At 45.3% G+C, this 12,125-nt stretch overlaps 1 protein-coding gene across 1 annotated transcript in view; it reads right to left on the reverse strand.

Annotated features, from left to right (window-relative positions):
* The window catches only part of Wdfy4 (WDFY family member 4), a 202,373-nt gene that overhangs the window by 75,331 nt on the left and 114,917 nt on the right, over positions 1–12,125 (reverse strand). Inside the window, exons 40-42 of the mRNA XM_041662791.1 lie at positions 10,881–11,087; positions 9,574–9,625; positions 6,924–7,090 (exon numbers count right to left, since the gene is read on the reverse strand). Of these exons, the coding sequence (XP_041518725.1) occupies positions 6,924–7,090; positions 9,574–9,625; positions 10,881–11,087 (426 nt within the window). The remainder of the gene's footprint in view (positions 1–6,923; positions 7,091–9,573; positions 9,626–10,880; positions 11,088–12,125) is intronic.

Genomic DNA, 12,125 nt, shown 5'->3' on the forward strand with positions numbered 1-12,125 from the left:
GTTGGAGAAGGGAAGTAACTTTGGGCCTCCCCTGGAAGAGAATGACTTTCTCTAGTTGCTCATGTTTTCTCTCTGCTTCCTGGTAATCGTATGGGGAACAATCAATCCCTGCCGCATGCTACAGCCACCATGATGTTCTCCCTCGCAGACCTGAAGCAGCAGGGTCAGAACCTGTGAACTCTGAAACTGTGAGCTGTTTTCCTCAAAGTGTTCTGTCACAGTGACAAAGACAGACGTTTATCAAGAGTTACCAAAGCTGCTGCACAAATGTCATCGTCCCAAGCTGCATCTCAGTTAAGCAGGTGCAGCCTTGGGCCTTAGAAATAGCATTTTGAGAACATGCCTAGAAAATTCTGGTACAGATGACCTGAAGAGCACACAGTAACATACAGAGAGAGCCAAGAACTCGTGCTACACCCAGAAATGCTGCTTTCATCTGATTTAAGCATGTTGCTTGGAACACACTCATCTCTTTTCTCCTTCATTCATTAACTCCAGCACAACATATTAGCAAGTACCCACCCCTGGAGACACAAAGGAATTGAATCACGCCTTCAAGATGTGTGTGGTCTGAGGCTGCTGGACAGCAGTGGTGGGAAAGAACAGGCTTTTGAAAGTACAGTGAGGGGGATCTTTCACAAGCTGCATGGGAGAACAGTTCTCAAGGAGGTAACCCCAAGGGTGAGTTAGGGATTGGAAAGGTGTGTGTGTGTGTATGTGTGTAGGTAGGCAGGTAGCACTTCTGTGCAATTAGGTAAAAGGTCAACCGTGTGCTGTGCATGTATGTATGTACGTACATGTGTGCATGTATGTGAATTTATGCACGTACAGAAATGAGTTATGGGTCAAGTCAAGGGTTGCCTTGTGTAAAAAGTATGTCACAGGGAGCTTCAGAAGGCATTAATCCAGGATGACATGGGCAGCTGTGCTTTTCACCAAGTCCTGGTGATTCAGTGAAACAGGAAGTTTGGAAACAACCAAGTTAGTACTCTTGCTAACGTCCTGCAAGCAAGATGCGCAGGGAAGAGCGTATGAGATGCGCTGTCAAGAGCAAAAATATCTCACTTTGAGCTGGCTACAAAGGTCAAAATCACATTTTACAATGAGTTTGCATGAAAAAAAATCAGTTATTTAATTTGTCATGTAATCAAAGAGAATAACAAACGGCAAAAAGAAGCCAGCACTATAGGTCTGAGTCTGGATAGATCCAGAAGCTGCATGGAAGGGCATGAGATACTATCCCAGAATGGAGTGACTGAGGGGCCCACAATTAACATGCATTAACTTCACCACACAAACACAGACAAATAGAGATGATTGCAGGGAAATGTGCTGTGGTTCTGGGAATCACTAATCAATGATGCAAAGGCAGCGCTGAGTAACAAAGTAATTACCTTCCCAGGTATCGCTTGAGGCAAAGAGGGCTCAGTTGATCACACAAGGAAATGAATTCTGCTGAAGCCACCCTGGAGTTCCAGGGCTGTGCCTTGGCTTCCCTGCATCCAAAACAGACGTACAATTCCAAAGGTCTTAGCAAAGACAGACTAGGTTTCTCGAGGTTACACATGGGGCCTCTCAAACTAAGAATAAAGGCTCTCCAGACAACAGAAGGAAGGAAGAATAAGGATTCTGAGGGTTAAACATGGACATCCTGCCGTGACTTTTCCTGGAGTGTTTAGAGATTTAGAAAATGTGGGAGACCTGGTGTCTTGTGAGGACAGGGATTTATCTTCTTTATATTTGCTTGAGTGTGTTTATATTTCGAAGAACCCTGCCCCCACTCATTTCTCATGAAACTATAGTTCCATGCTTGACAAAAGCAATGGTGGACCAAGAATGATATCCCAGTGGACCAGGCATAAGACCATGAAAAGCAGAAATAAAGTCATCATGCACAAGGCATAGGCCATGGTAGACTAGAGATGAAGTCACAATATACCAGTCATTAGGCCATGGTGGACTAGGGATAAGACTATGGCAGACCAGGGATGAGGTCATCATAGAACAGGGATAAGACCACCATGGACCAGTAAAAACGGATGTCCTGAGACCAGGAACTTGACCCATGCAGCAGGACAGGGCGCATGCTTAGCATTGTGAGTCCTAGCAGTGGAGATGGGTTTGTGGTGACTTAGACACCTCTCCACCCCTCGTTAACATGAAAAGACTATACAGGAAGTACTATCTCCAGGCTGGACGTGGGAAAGCTACTGAAGGATCGAGATGGGGACAATTTATGTCACTTGCCCAATACAAAGACTCAGAAGACATTAGAGAGAGGAGAAAAATGACATGAATCATAAGCAAAGAGCAGGAGGTGTGGTGAAGAACTCATAGACATAAGACTGCATGCATCTGGGTGGCGGTTGTGTGAGGAGTAGAACCAGCCCCAGAGCATGCACCACCAGCTCAACTCCACCCAGCTAGCTGTCCCTGGTTTAGAGTAGTCTCCTTCCTCCGATCTGTAGGTTTGCAGCCCCATGTGAGTTCCCAGGGCCTGTTTCCTCACATTCCTCCCTGCCTCAGTCTCTAGATCCCAAGACTCCCTTAGTCTTACCACCCGTCTGTCCAGACTCCAACCTAAGTAAGTTTCTTTTTCCTCAGAAAAGCTATATTTTATGGAATGCATTCAAACTTTGGGAGGCCTCTTTCCAGCGGCCAAAGCTTCCTCGGGTCCCACCCTGACCTTTAATGCATTCTCCACTATCTTGGCAACACAAAAAGATCCGTTTGACCTCTTTTGGGTGTCTACTGAGTGTGTTCTCCACAGCATGTCCCTAACACCATTCCTTGGCTCATGAGATCATCCATCTGAACAGGCATTCCTGCTTCATAGAGCTCTTGACATTTACTTTTTCCTATCCTCGGGGCCATGACAGAGGTCCTAGGGGCTTTAGGAATATGAGAACAAACTGATAGCCAGGCCACTACAAGGACAGCAATAGCAATCACTACTGCTGAGAGTGTTTGGTTGGAATTATCACCCCAGCTTCCAAACACGCCTTTATACAAAAAGTCTGGATTGTTTGCCTGGGGGCTTCACCTCAGCTCCTGGACTAAGACCACTCCCACCACTGGGGGGCTACTTAAACTGCCCCCCGGAGAGCGAACAAGTGGTCTCTCCTCTCTCTCTTTCCCTCTCGATGCCTTCCCAGTGCCACCTGGGAGCATTGCATTAAACATGGGCTTCTTGTCTGATTCGGTCTGATTGGAGTTATTTGCGTCGGCGGAGAGGCTCGGCTTCAGGAGAACCTAACAGAGCTCCACTTGAGGTCTCGATACAGAGGGCTCAGCACAGGGAGTCTCGGGCTGAGGCATGCAGCACCTCCTGCAGCTTTGTCCCAAACTAACAGACAAGGAGTAAAAAAAACTCCATTTTGAAGACAAAGAAAATGAAGTTCTGGGAAGTTCCGTTAAGGATCAACGTGGCTGAGCTTGGTGGTGGTGAAAGTGGAGAGGTGAGGCTGGGACGCAGAGGGCTCTATACACAGCCTTGAGTGTACTGTCCACCCAGGGCTCCGGCACTGACCTGCTTCTCCAGTGACCTGGGTGGGCGTGGAGGGAGGGACACTAAGCCCTTCCCTGCTTCTACTGAGACTAGAAGCATCAAGAACAAATAATTCAACACAAACCCAAGAAAGACCAGTATGAGCGACACTTGCAAAATCCCACTACCCAGCCAGGAGGAAAATCCTCTGGTACAAAAGTCTGCTTCCGGTTCCAGGTTGCTGGTACTGTATTCCCTCTCCCCCACCGCCTTGCCCTGCAGGCACAGGGACGGGAACACTAACAAGGCACTGGCAGTTTCAGCCCTCCCTCCCCTCAACTCCTTTCTACCCCTGCTGGGATTCAAACACTCTTATTTGCACGTCCTGGGGACCCCTGCTGCTGCAGCCCCCAGCACTGCCATGGCTTCCTGCTGTGTAACAAGGAAACTAAAGAAGACTGAAGCTTAAGTAAGACCCCAGGAAGGATGAAGTCCCTGCTGTTTGCCTTGCCTTCTCTGTGTGGGAAAGGCAGCCTCCTGTGTGTTTTAGATCCTTGTCTATCCAAATGAGACCCTAAGAAAAAAGCTGTCACTGGGTGGTGGATACGGAGAAAGCCATACAATCTGCAAAAACAAGGCTCTCAGACACAGGGAACGTGATAAGGACTTCTGTTGGCTGCAGGAGAATGGAACTGGAACTCTTCTGAGCCAGATCTATAAACCTCGGAGCTTGCCTACAGACGTGCCCACAAAGTGTTGACTGCCACCATTACCCTGCTGGTTTTGGAAGAATAACACCCAGGTGTCTAGAGAGGTTTTCCCAGAAGCCAAGGATGGAGCTTAGGTGAATCATGAGTCCTGGGGATACCCCATGCAGTAGGTTACAACCCAAAACATCTCCAAGGATGCCAGGCTGCTTATCCCACACAAGGTAGGCTAGCCAGCTGCTCTGAGGGGGTTTGGTTTCTGGAGATCTTTCTGGACCATCTGGTGAGGCCAAGGCGAGCCCTGGTTCCAGCAACAGAAGAGTCCAGTAGAGAGTAGCAACAGAAGAGAAGACAGAGACTGGATAAGGAGAAGCAGAGCAATTCACCAATAAGAAAGATTTGATATAAACTAACTGCTTGCTGGCTGGAAAGATGTAAGAGGGGACCACAAGGCAAAGATGCAGGTCCTTTCCAGAAAGTTGAGGATGTCTAAGCTGACAGGCATCAAACCTCAGCCATACAGAGGCATGGACCAAAGTCTGCCAGCAACTGAATGATGCTGGAAAGAATGCATTTCCAAAGCCCCCAGGATGCAGTCCTTGTCAGCATCCCTATCCTGCGGGGCTCTACCAGAACCAGAGGGTCCCACAGTGCTGGATTCTTACTAAGTTCATGGCCATTTGTTAGCAGTGGAAAACTAATACAAAGTATCACAGGACTGAGCATCTTTCATGTTTATTTTGTTTGTTTTATTTTTATTTATTTATTTTTATTTTTTTGTTTTGGAGACAGTGTTTTTCTGTGTCGCCTGGTTGTCCTGGAACTCTTTCTATAGATCAGGCTGGCCTCTTTTAATTTTATTATATATTATTTTATAATATACTACTATTATATTATACCTTTTATTTCTCAAGTGCTGGTGTTAGGAGTCTGTGTTGCCACATCTAGCTACAAGGTTCTCCTCTTACCAAAACATTGAGAAGAATCTATATGGAGATGGCATGAAGTCAGCTTCCCTTTCTCTTGAGGAAAATAGAAAGAAGTGGTGTTTGCTTCCCATCCTATGTGCTCCTTTTACCCCTAGGGTCTCCCCCATCTCACCATAAACACTGTAGCGTGTACCAGCATTCCTGGTGTACCCCTTCTCTCCCCCCCCCACTGTAGTGTGTACCAGTATTCCTGGTGTCCCCTTCTCACCACACACTAAGAAGTGTGCTCCAGTCCCTGAAATCTGCGCATGCCTGTCCTTGGCTCTCTGGATTGTCATCTGTCCCTAGAAACTCAGCCCACTCACTCAGCAGACCCCAGTTAGATCCACCCTCACCAACTCAGGGGCAGCCTGGCCCTCAGTCTCAGACATTCATCTCCTTAAAATACTTACCCAGTTTGCTGGGTTCACCCTGTGCCCTCATATTTGTCTGGGGCTTCTCCTTTGCCTACATGCCACAGAAGAACCTGCTTTCTGCTCAAGACCTGAAGCCCACAGCATTTTGCAAAGGGAAGAGATTAGTGTTTATTGAGCACCTCCCATGTGGTCCATCCTCATTAGTCTCTTCTGCTACCCTGTCTAAGCCTGCCAGAGATGCAGGAAGAGGATGCCAAGGTCCAGAGGAAAGATGAGAAAGCAGGGTCACAAAGGTGGTCAGAGGAGACTCGAACTCAGATCTGATTTGTTCTAACATGTGTGGTTCATCTTCCATTCTGTTTTCAGACTTGGGTAAAAGGACCCTTTCCTGGGACCTTAACTTTATTGTGTTCCCCATCACTCTTCAGTATGTTTTGGATGAGTATCCACCAAAGGTTCCATATCAAGGTTTGGTCCCTAGGGTCACAATACTATATATATATATATATATATATATATATATATATATATATATATATATATATATATATATTAAGAGGAAAGGCCCAGTGAGAGGGACTTATGTTCCTGTGACTGTGCTTTGAAAGAGCATTACGGGATGCTAGCCTTGTGTGCCCCCCCCATCTCACTCTTCCCTCTCTTCCTCTCTCTAGATGTGATCAGTCCACCATCCCACCATGCTACAGACTCCAAATAAAGTTCTAAACCAATGGGGATGCCCAGTCTTGGACCTGAACTCTAGAACTCGAGGCCTAAACAACTTTTTATCTTCATAAGTAACCTTTCTTAATTATCACTTTGTAGCAATCTGAAGTTAATATATATTCCTGTGGCCATGCCAGGGACATGTACAATAACTTGGGATCCCCAAACACTATCCACCAGAACCCCAATTTTTTTGCCATCCAGCTCTGGCCTGTCTCCAAGATTTGTGTATACTTCCCCTCCATACAATCCTATGGAAGATGCACAATACCACACACCACTCACCCCTAAGCGTGAGTGATGTCACAGAGTTGTCATGGTATAGAGGCAACTTAGACATTCTGGTGGGCATGTCAAAATATAGTGTCCCTCCAGGGTAGCCAGATTTTAATGCGAGACCCAGAAACAGCTACAAGGTCAAGGAAAGCATTTAGAAGACATTTCATACACCAGTTTGTTAGCTTGAATCTCACCTTGTGGATGTTTTAACATAGGGCATATAGGACGTCAGGGAAATTAGGAGCCTGCTCCCTCTGCTCATTGTTCATGTAGTTGGCAGGTGTGGAAGTTATTGGAGATTCCCTGCACCCATAATGACACCCCAGACTGTCCTGTCAGACAGTCTTCATGGATTACCTTTGCTCAGCCCACATATTACCTTTTCTCCATCACGAAGCTCTTGTAAAATGATTTGTCTTTCCTTGCATAATTCCAAGAAATCTTCTGAGTTCAGACTTTCATGCAAAGCAGGAAAGAAGGTCAGTTGTGTGCAATCCACCCCCACCTCGTCTGGCCTGCTCTCAGCTTCCTCCAGTGTCAGCTCATCTGCAGTAGCATAAAACGGACACATTGTCGTGGTGTGAGCTACACAATGTCACAAGGCAAAACATGCAGCACAAGCCTTTGCCACTGAGAACTGGGAAGCTCTGAGGAAGAAGTGGCCAGCGTGCCCTTACACTGTTTCTGAGAAGGAACACAGCTGCCTGACCCCGTGTTACAGTCCACACTCCTGCAAGCTGCACCCAGCGTGGGTGTGCCCAGTCCTGGCTACTCTACAGCTTTCAAATGATGCAAGGCAACATTTTGGAATTTACCCTCACTGATTAATGAAATATATCTCTTTAGGTCTAGGATTTGCTCCTTCTGAGTCTGTTTGTTCTCCTTTCTAAAAGAATGCCATTGATATGTCTAAACTCTAGAAACTCTGGCTTCTTATTTAAAGGAGTTGGGAAAGTTATACTGCACTGATAAATGAAGAATATCATGCTTGTGTGTCCTGGGGTATGAAGAGTGTCAGTCTCCATCCAGTAAGTGCTCTGGGCTGGACACTGTGGTGGCATCTGTCTATATAGTCCTATCTCAGCTACAATATCCCACCCTCAGATTGTGAATGAAAAATCTGAATAAGGCTTGGGTCTTTGCCCAAGATCATATGGCTACTGAGTTAGAGGGGATGGGAAGCAGGTCTCCTGGGTACAATGTAAGGTCTGACCCCATATGTTTAGCCCACTATTCGCAAAGTGACTGAACAGCGTTTGGTATCTTTTCTGTATATATGTGTATATGTGATTTTTAACATAAGAATAATGTTGTACTTACAAAATTGCATTCTAGATTATGTCATAAGTATTTTCCCAATTGATTTTTAAAGTTTTTTCAATAATTTAAATGGTATTGAAGTATTACACTGTGTGGCTATTTCATAATCAATGAATACCTTTCCTGTTCTTTAGAAACATGATGGCTTCCGTGTCTGTACCACCAGGAATGTTCTGTTTTGTTGTCATTCCTAGTCTAGATTTGTCTGGCAAGAGCCAGGACATCTGGATCTAAGTTAAAGAGACCACAGCATGGATGTCTGAGCTAAGGAGACCACAGCATGGATGTCTGAGCTAAGGAGACCACAGCATGGATGTTTGAACTTAGGAGACAACAGCATGGATGTCTGAGCTAAGGAGACCACAGCATGGATGTCCTCATCTTCCTTTCTCCTCACTTGTTCTGAGTGTGTTCCTGTCTGGAGTAGGTATGTTGGTCATGACTGCAAAGCTATGAGCCATGTTCTTTGTGACAAAGTTCAGTTCTTTGACCACCTCCCCACCTGGGAATCTCACATGAGGAAGGATCAAAGTACCTGCTGTTCCCAGATCCAGTCCCACAGGCTCTGCCCACTGCACAGAGCATACTTCTGTAGGGACGGGCATCTGAGAAGGTCCTTACTACTTTTTTATAAGAGGTTTGAATTAGGGCCTGTGCTGGCAATATTAAGGAGGCTCAGGGTTGTGGATATCCATAGATTCTTCATCTAACAAAGGGATGAAGTAATCCAAGGTTATATCTATGGAAATCCAGCACACACTTCCCAGACCTTAGCCCCTAACTTGGAGAGGTGGATGATGCTGTGATTTGGAGATAGGAGTTTAGAGTGTAGAGGAAAGAAGCCAATGGGCACATTGTCATCACAAGTCCCAGTCTACAGTAGAATGCAAAGTCAACCTGGGATCAGAACTTGAGATTCTCAGTCTGAGTTTGTGTTACTACATACTGGCAGGTAGCAACCTCGGCAGCAACCTCAACAGCAACCCTGCTACTCAGGCAGCAGAGGAGCCAGGCTTAGTAGTGCAGAGATGCTGCCACGGGGCAAGGAGCAACCACTGGCTACCCCCTAAGATCCAAGGAACTCACATGCTGGGAGCATACACCTCAGAGACAGTCATAAGTGAAATCACAGAATTGAAATATTCTCTCTCTCTCTCTCTCTCTCTCTCTCTCTCTCTCTCTCTCTCTCGTGCATATCCTAGATTTTAAGCAAGTCAGAAATGACTCCACACATTGTCTTTAAGCCTAAGGTATATAGAGACTGCCATGTAGGTCATGACATAGAAGAATTTAATGTGAAAGTATTAAACATATATACGATCTATTTTCTTCTAAGACATCTTATTATTCATCTACATATTTTGAGCACATACTAAACATGTATTTAAATTGTGTTAGGGTGCTTTTAAATTCTACTCAATAAAACAAATTGATGAGGTACTCAAAGTTACTATTTTAAGCTTACTAAAAACTCTCTCACTCCCAGAGGCCTGGGTCTGGAATAAGTCCCCCTTGTTCTGCCACACAGTACTGACGAGCTGTGTGCAAACTGCTCTGGTTTCTCAGTATTTTCTCTCCCCAAACCCACACATGTAGTAGTAGCTTTAGTGAGGTGTTAAAGGAAATCATCAATAGGTTTTTGATTATTGAAGAGAAAAACTTATTATTTAACTATTGAAGAGAAAAAGATAAATTTATAAACTTGATACCTTGGTTTTCAGCATTTGTCTGAGAAAGAGCATCTTTTCTGTCTTGGCTCTCCTGAAATAGGACCAAAGAGAAGAGAAAATAAACTCACAGACATTGTTTGTGCCCCTTTCCTTTTCCACAAAGTTACAGACTGGCGTGAACTTGTGTTTTCTTCATGCTGGTCTAGACTAAGGTACAAAAGGAAGAATGTACTAAATCTTAAGGGATCATGTAAAATGCCTGCACTCATTGTCGGAGTCAGAGCGGAGACTGCAGTTAAGTAGCATTTTCAGTAGTTTTCATGAGGTGCCAGGGGAGATTCAACAGCATGCCGATGTCTGCATGTGGGTCACCCTGCACAGGTACCGTGACCAGGTTACAGAGCACTCTCACCTGCACAGCCAACAAGACACCTTTTCTCCTGCCTCCACATCCTAAAAAAACATTCTGAGGGGAAAAATGCTACCTGCCTCTAGTCATTTAGTCATAACTAAAACTACAAGGTCTACTGAATAAATTATCATATATTTATAAAATAATTTTCTCATACGTTTTCTGGAGGGCGGGCTTAGGATGGGTAAAGATGCTGAAGACTTCAAAATCAAACTAGCTCCATATCTTGAAAAGGAAGAGAGAGAAAATACCCAGCATCCCAGTGTTTGGGGATGAGGATAAGAAAAATCATTGCTACTTTTTTTTTAAAAAAAAAAAATCTGCTATAAAATAAAGCCAAATGATTTCTCTTCCTTAAAATGCAAAATGTGTATCTGATGCTCTAGCTATGTAAGCTTCAGGAAAGTCAACTCCCAGACACTGCCTGGCTCCTCCGCTTGGAAGCCAAAACAGCCTGGGTGCTGTGTGGACTAAGTGGGTCACTGGTTTGAGCTTGCAGAACTGCTGTGTTTGAGAGATTTTTCCACTGTAAAATTTATTACAGGATTTTTTTTTTTTGGTGTGTGTGTGTGTGTGTGTGTGTGTGTGTGATAACTAATTCCCAGAAGGGCAGATACCAAGTGTTCAATGAGAAAAGATTCATGTGAGCAGACAGTGGCCATTGCCCAGCAGAATTCCCCTGGATTTCTGGGGGTTGCATTGCGGAATGGATTAGGGCTTAAGGAGAATGACTACTCATTCAGGCCCCGGGGGAGGTGAGCGCTCCTCTTTCCCCTCCTAAATGGCTTTAAGTATAAAGTTGAGGACTCTTTTGAAATTATCTAGGTACACTCTGTCATCTTGGTTAACAAAACAAAACAAAATAATCACACACAAAAAAACAAAGAACATGACAGGAAGACCACACAGCCTTCCCACCATACCCAGTACCTACCGTGCACCCTCCATGGTTCAGAGCCTCCCAGGAAAACAAGCGTCTGATGCGTTTCCTCATCCGAGCTGGTCCTTCCCTCCTGTCCAGTTCCCACTGGGAACAGGGTGTGGATTTTGTCATTTGGCCCCATAATCCCAGCTCCCCAAAGAGCTGTTCCTGAATCCTGGCCCAGGCCAAGGCTGCCTTGATGCTGCCACTTTTCCGTCTCTGGGAAGCAGAGATATAACACCACGCTTAGATACATTCCCCTTGCAGGCCTGCCCCAAAGCTCCTGAAGTGGTTATTGGAGAAAAATGGCCCTCTAGGTAGCCCCCAGGATTATACAACATCCTCTCTGGAGCCAAGATCAGGCCAGGGAGAAGGAAATGATTTCTTAGCTTCGAGACCATTCAGAATCAGGTGGGGAAGGAGAAAACTGCAGCCTTTGGCTTCCCGAGCCACTAGTCTGTTGCTGGGATTGTACAGGCAGCAGCAGGAGCTGAGGACATGGGGTTTTTCCATGGCCCCTGACTTCTGAAACAAAGCCTGCTCCTCCGGGAGACCCAGACGGGTGGCAGAGTGGGAACCAGCAGTCCTGGGATGACTGATGGTTTGAGAGAGCCAGTCTCATCTCTGGACTTCAGAATCCACAGTGACTAAATAATAAAAGGCTCAGCCTACATGGTGTGTGAGGACCTTTACATCCTAATGTCATATCATTCTTGAATATGGAAGGGTCCTAGAATAGTCAAAGAAGGGAAACCTGGAGTGAGTGTACATGCAAATGACATGGCCTTCAGGAAATCCTCCGTTTAAGTCTTTTTAAAGGCACACCGACACCCCACACTGTTTTTGTAGGCCACATTCAGTTCATGCCACACCAGCAAAGAAACACTTTGGTCTAGTTTGAATTGCAGGGCTAACTTCATATGAACTTTTATAGTATTCAAATATTTGATGGCATTTGTCCTAAATATTAATTTTTCAGAAAATGGACAAGCAAATATAGTAATGGAAGCAACAGATGTTTTAAAACTTAACATATATATAAAGGGAGTGTGCACATGAATTAGGTCAAGTTTGCAGCACTCTCTGAAGCCTACCCAGGCAGAGAAAGCAGGTTTGGCTCTTCTATCTCTGTGGGGCATTTTCCCCTGGATAGTGACAGCCCTGCAGACATGTGACTTGGCATTGAACGAACTGGAAAATGATCTTGTTTCAGGATGAGGCTCAGTGCGCAGAGTGAGTTCACCCCAGGCTTGATCG

Source organism: Microtus oregoni, unplaced genomic scaffold, assembly GCF_018167655.1.
Source record: "Microtus oregoni isolate MIOR12 unplaced genomic scaffold, Mior012 000013F_ref0000133, whole genome shotgun sequence".
In the NCBI taxonomy this organism is placed as follows: domain Eukaryota; kingdom Metazoa; phylum Chordata; class Mammalia; order Rodentia; family Cricetidae; genus Microtus; species Microtus oregoni.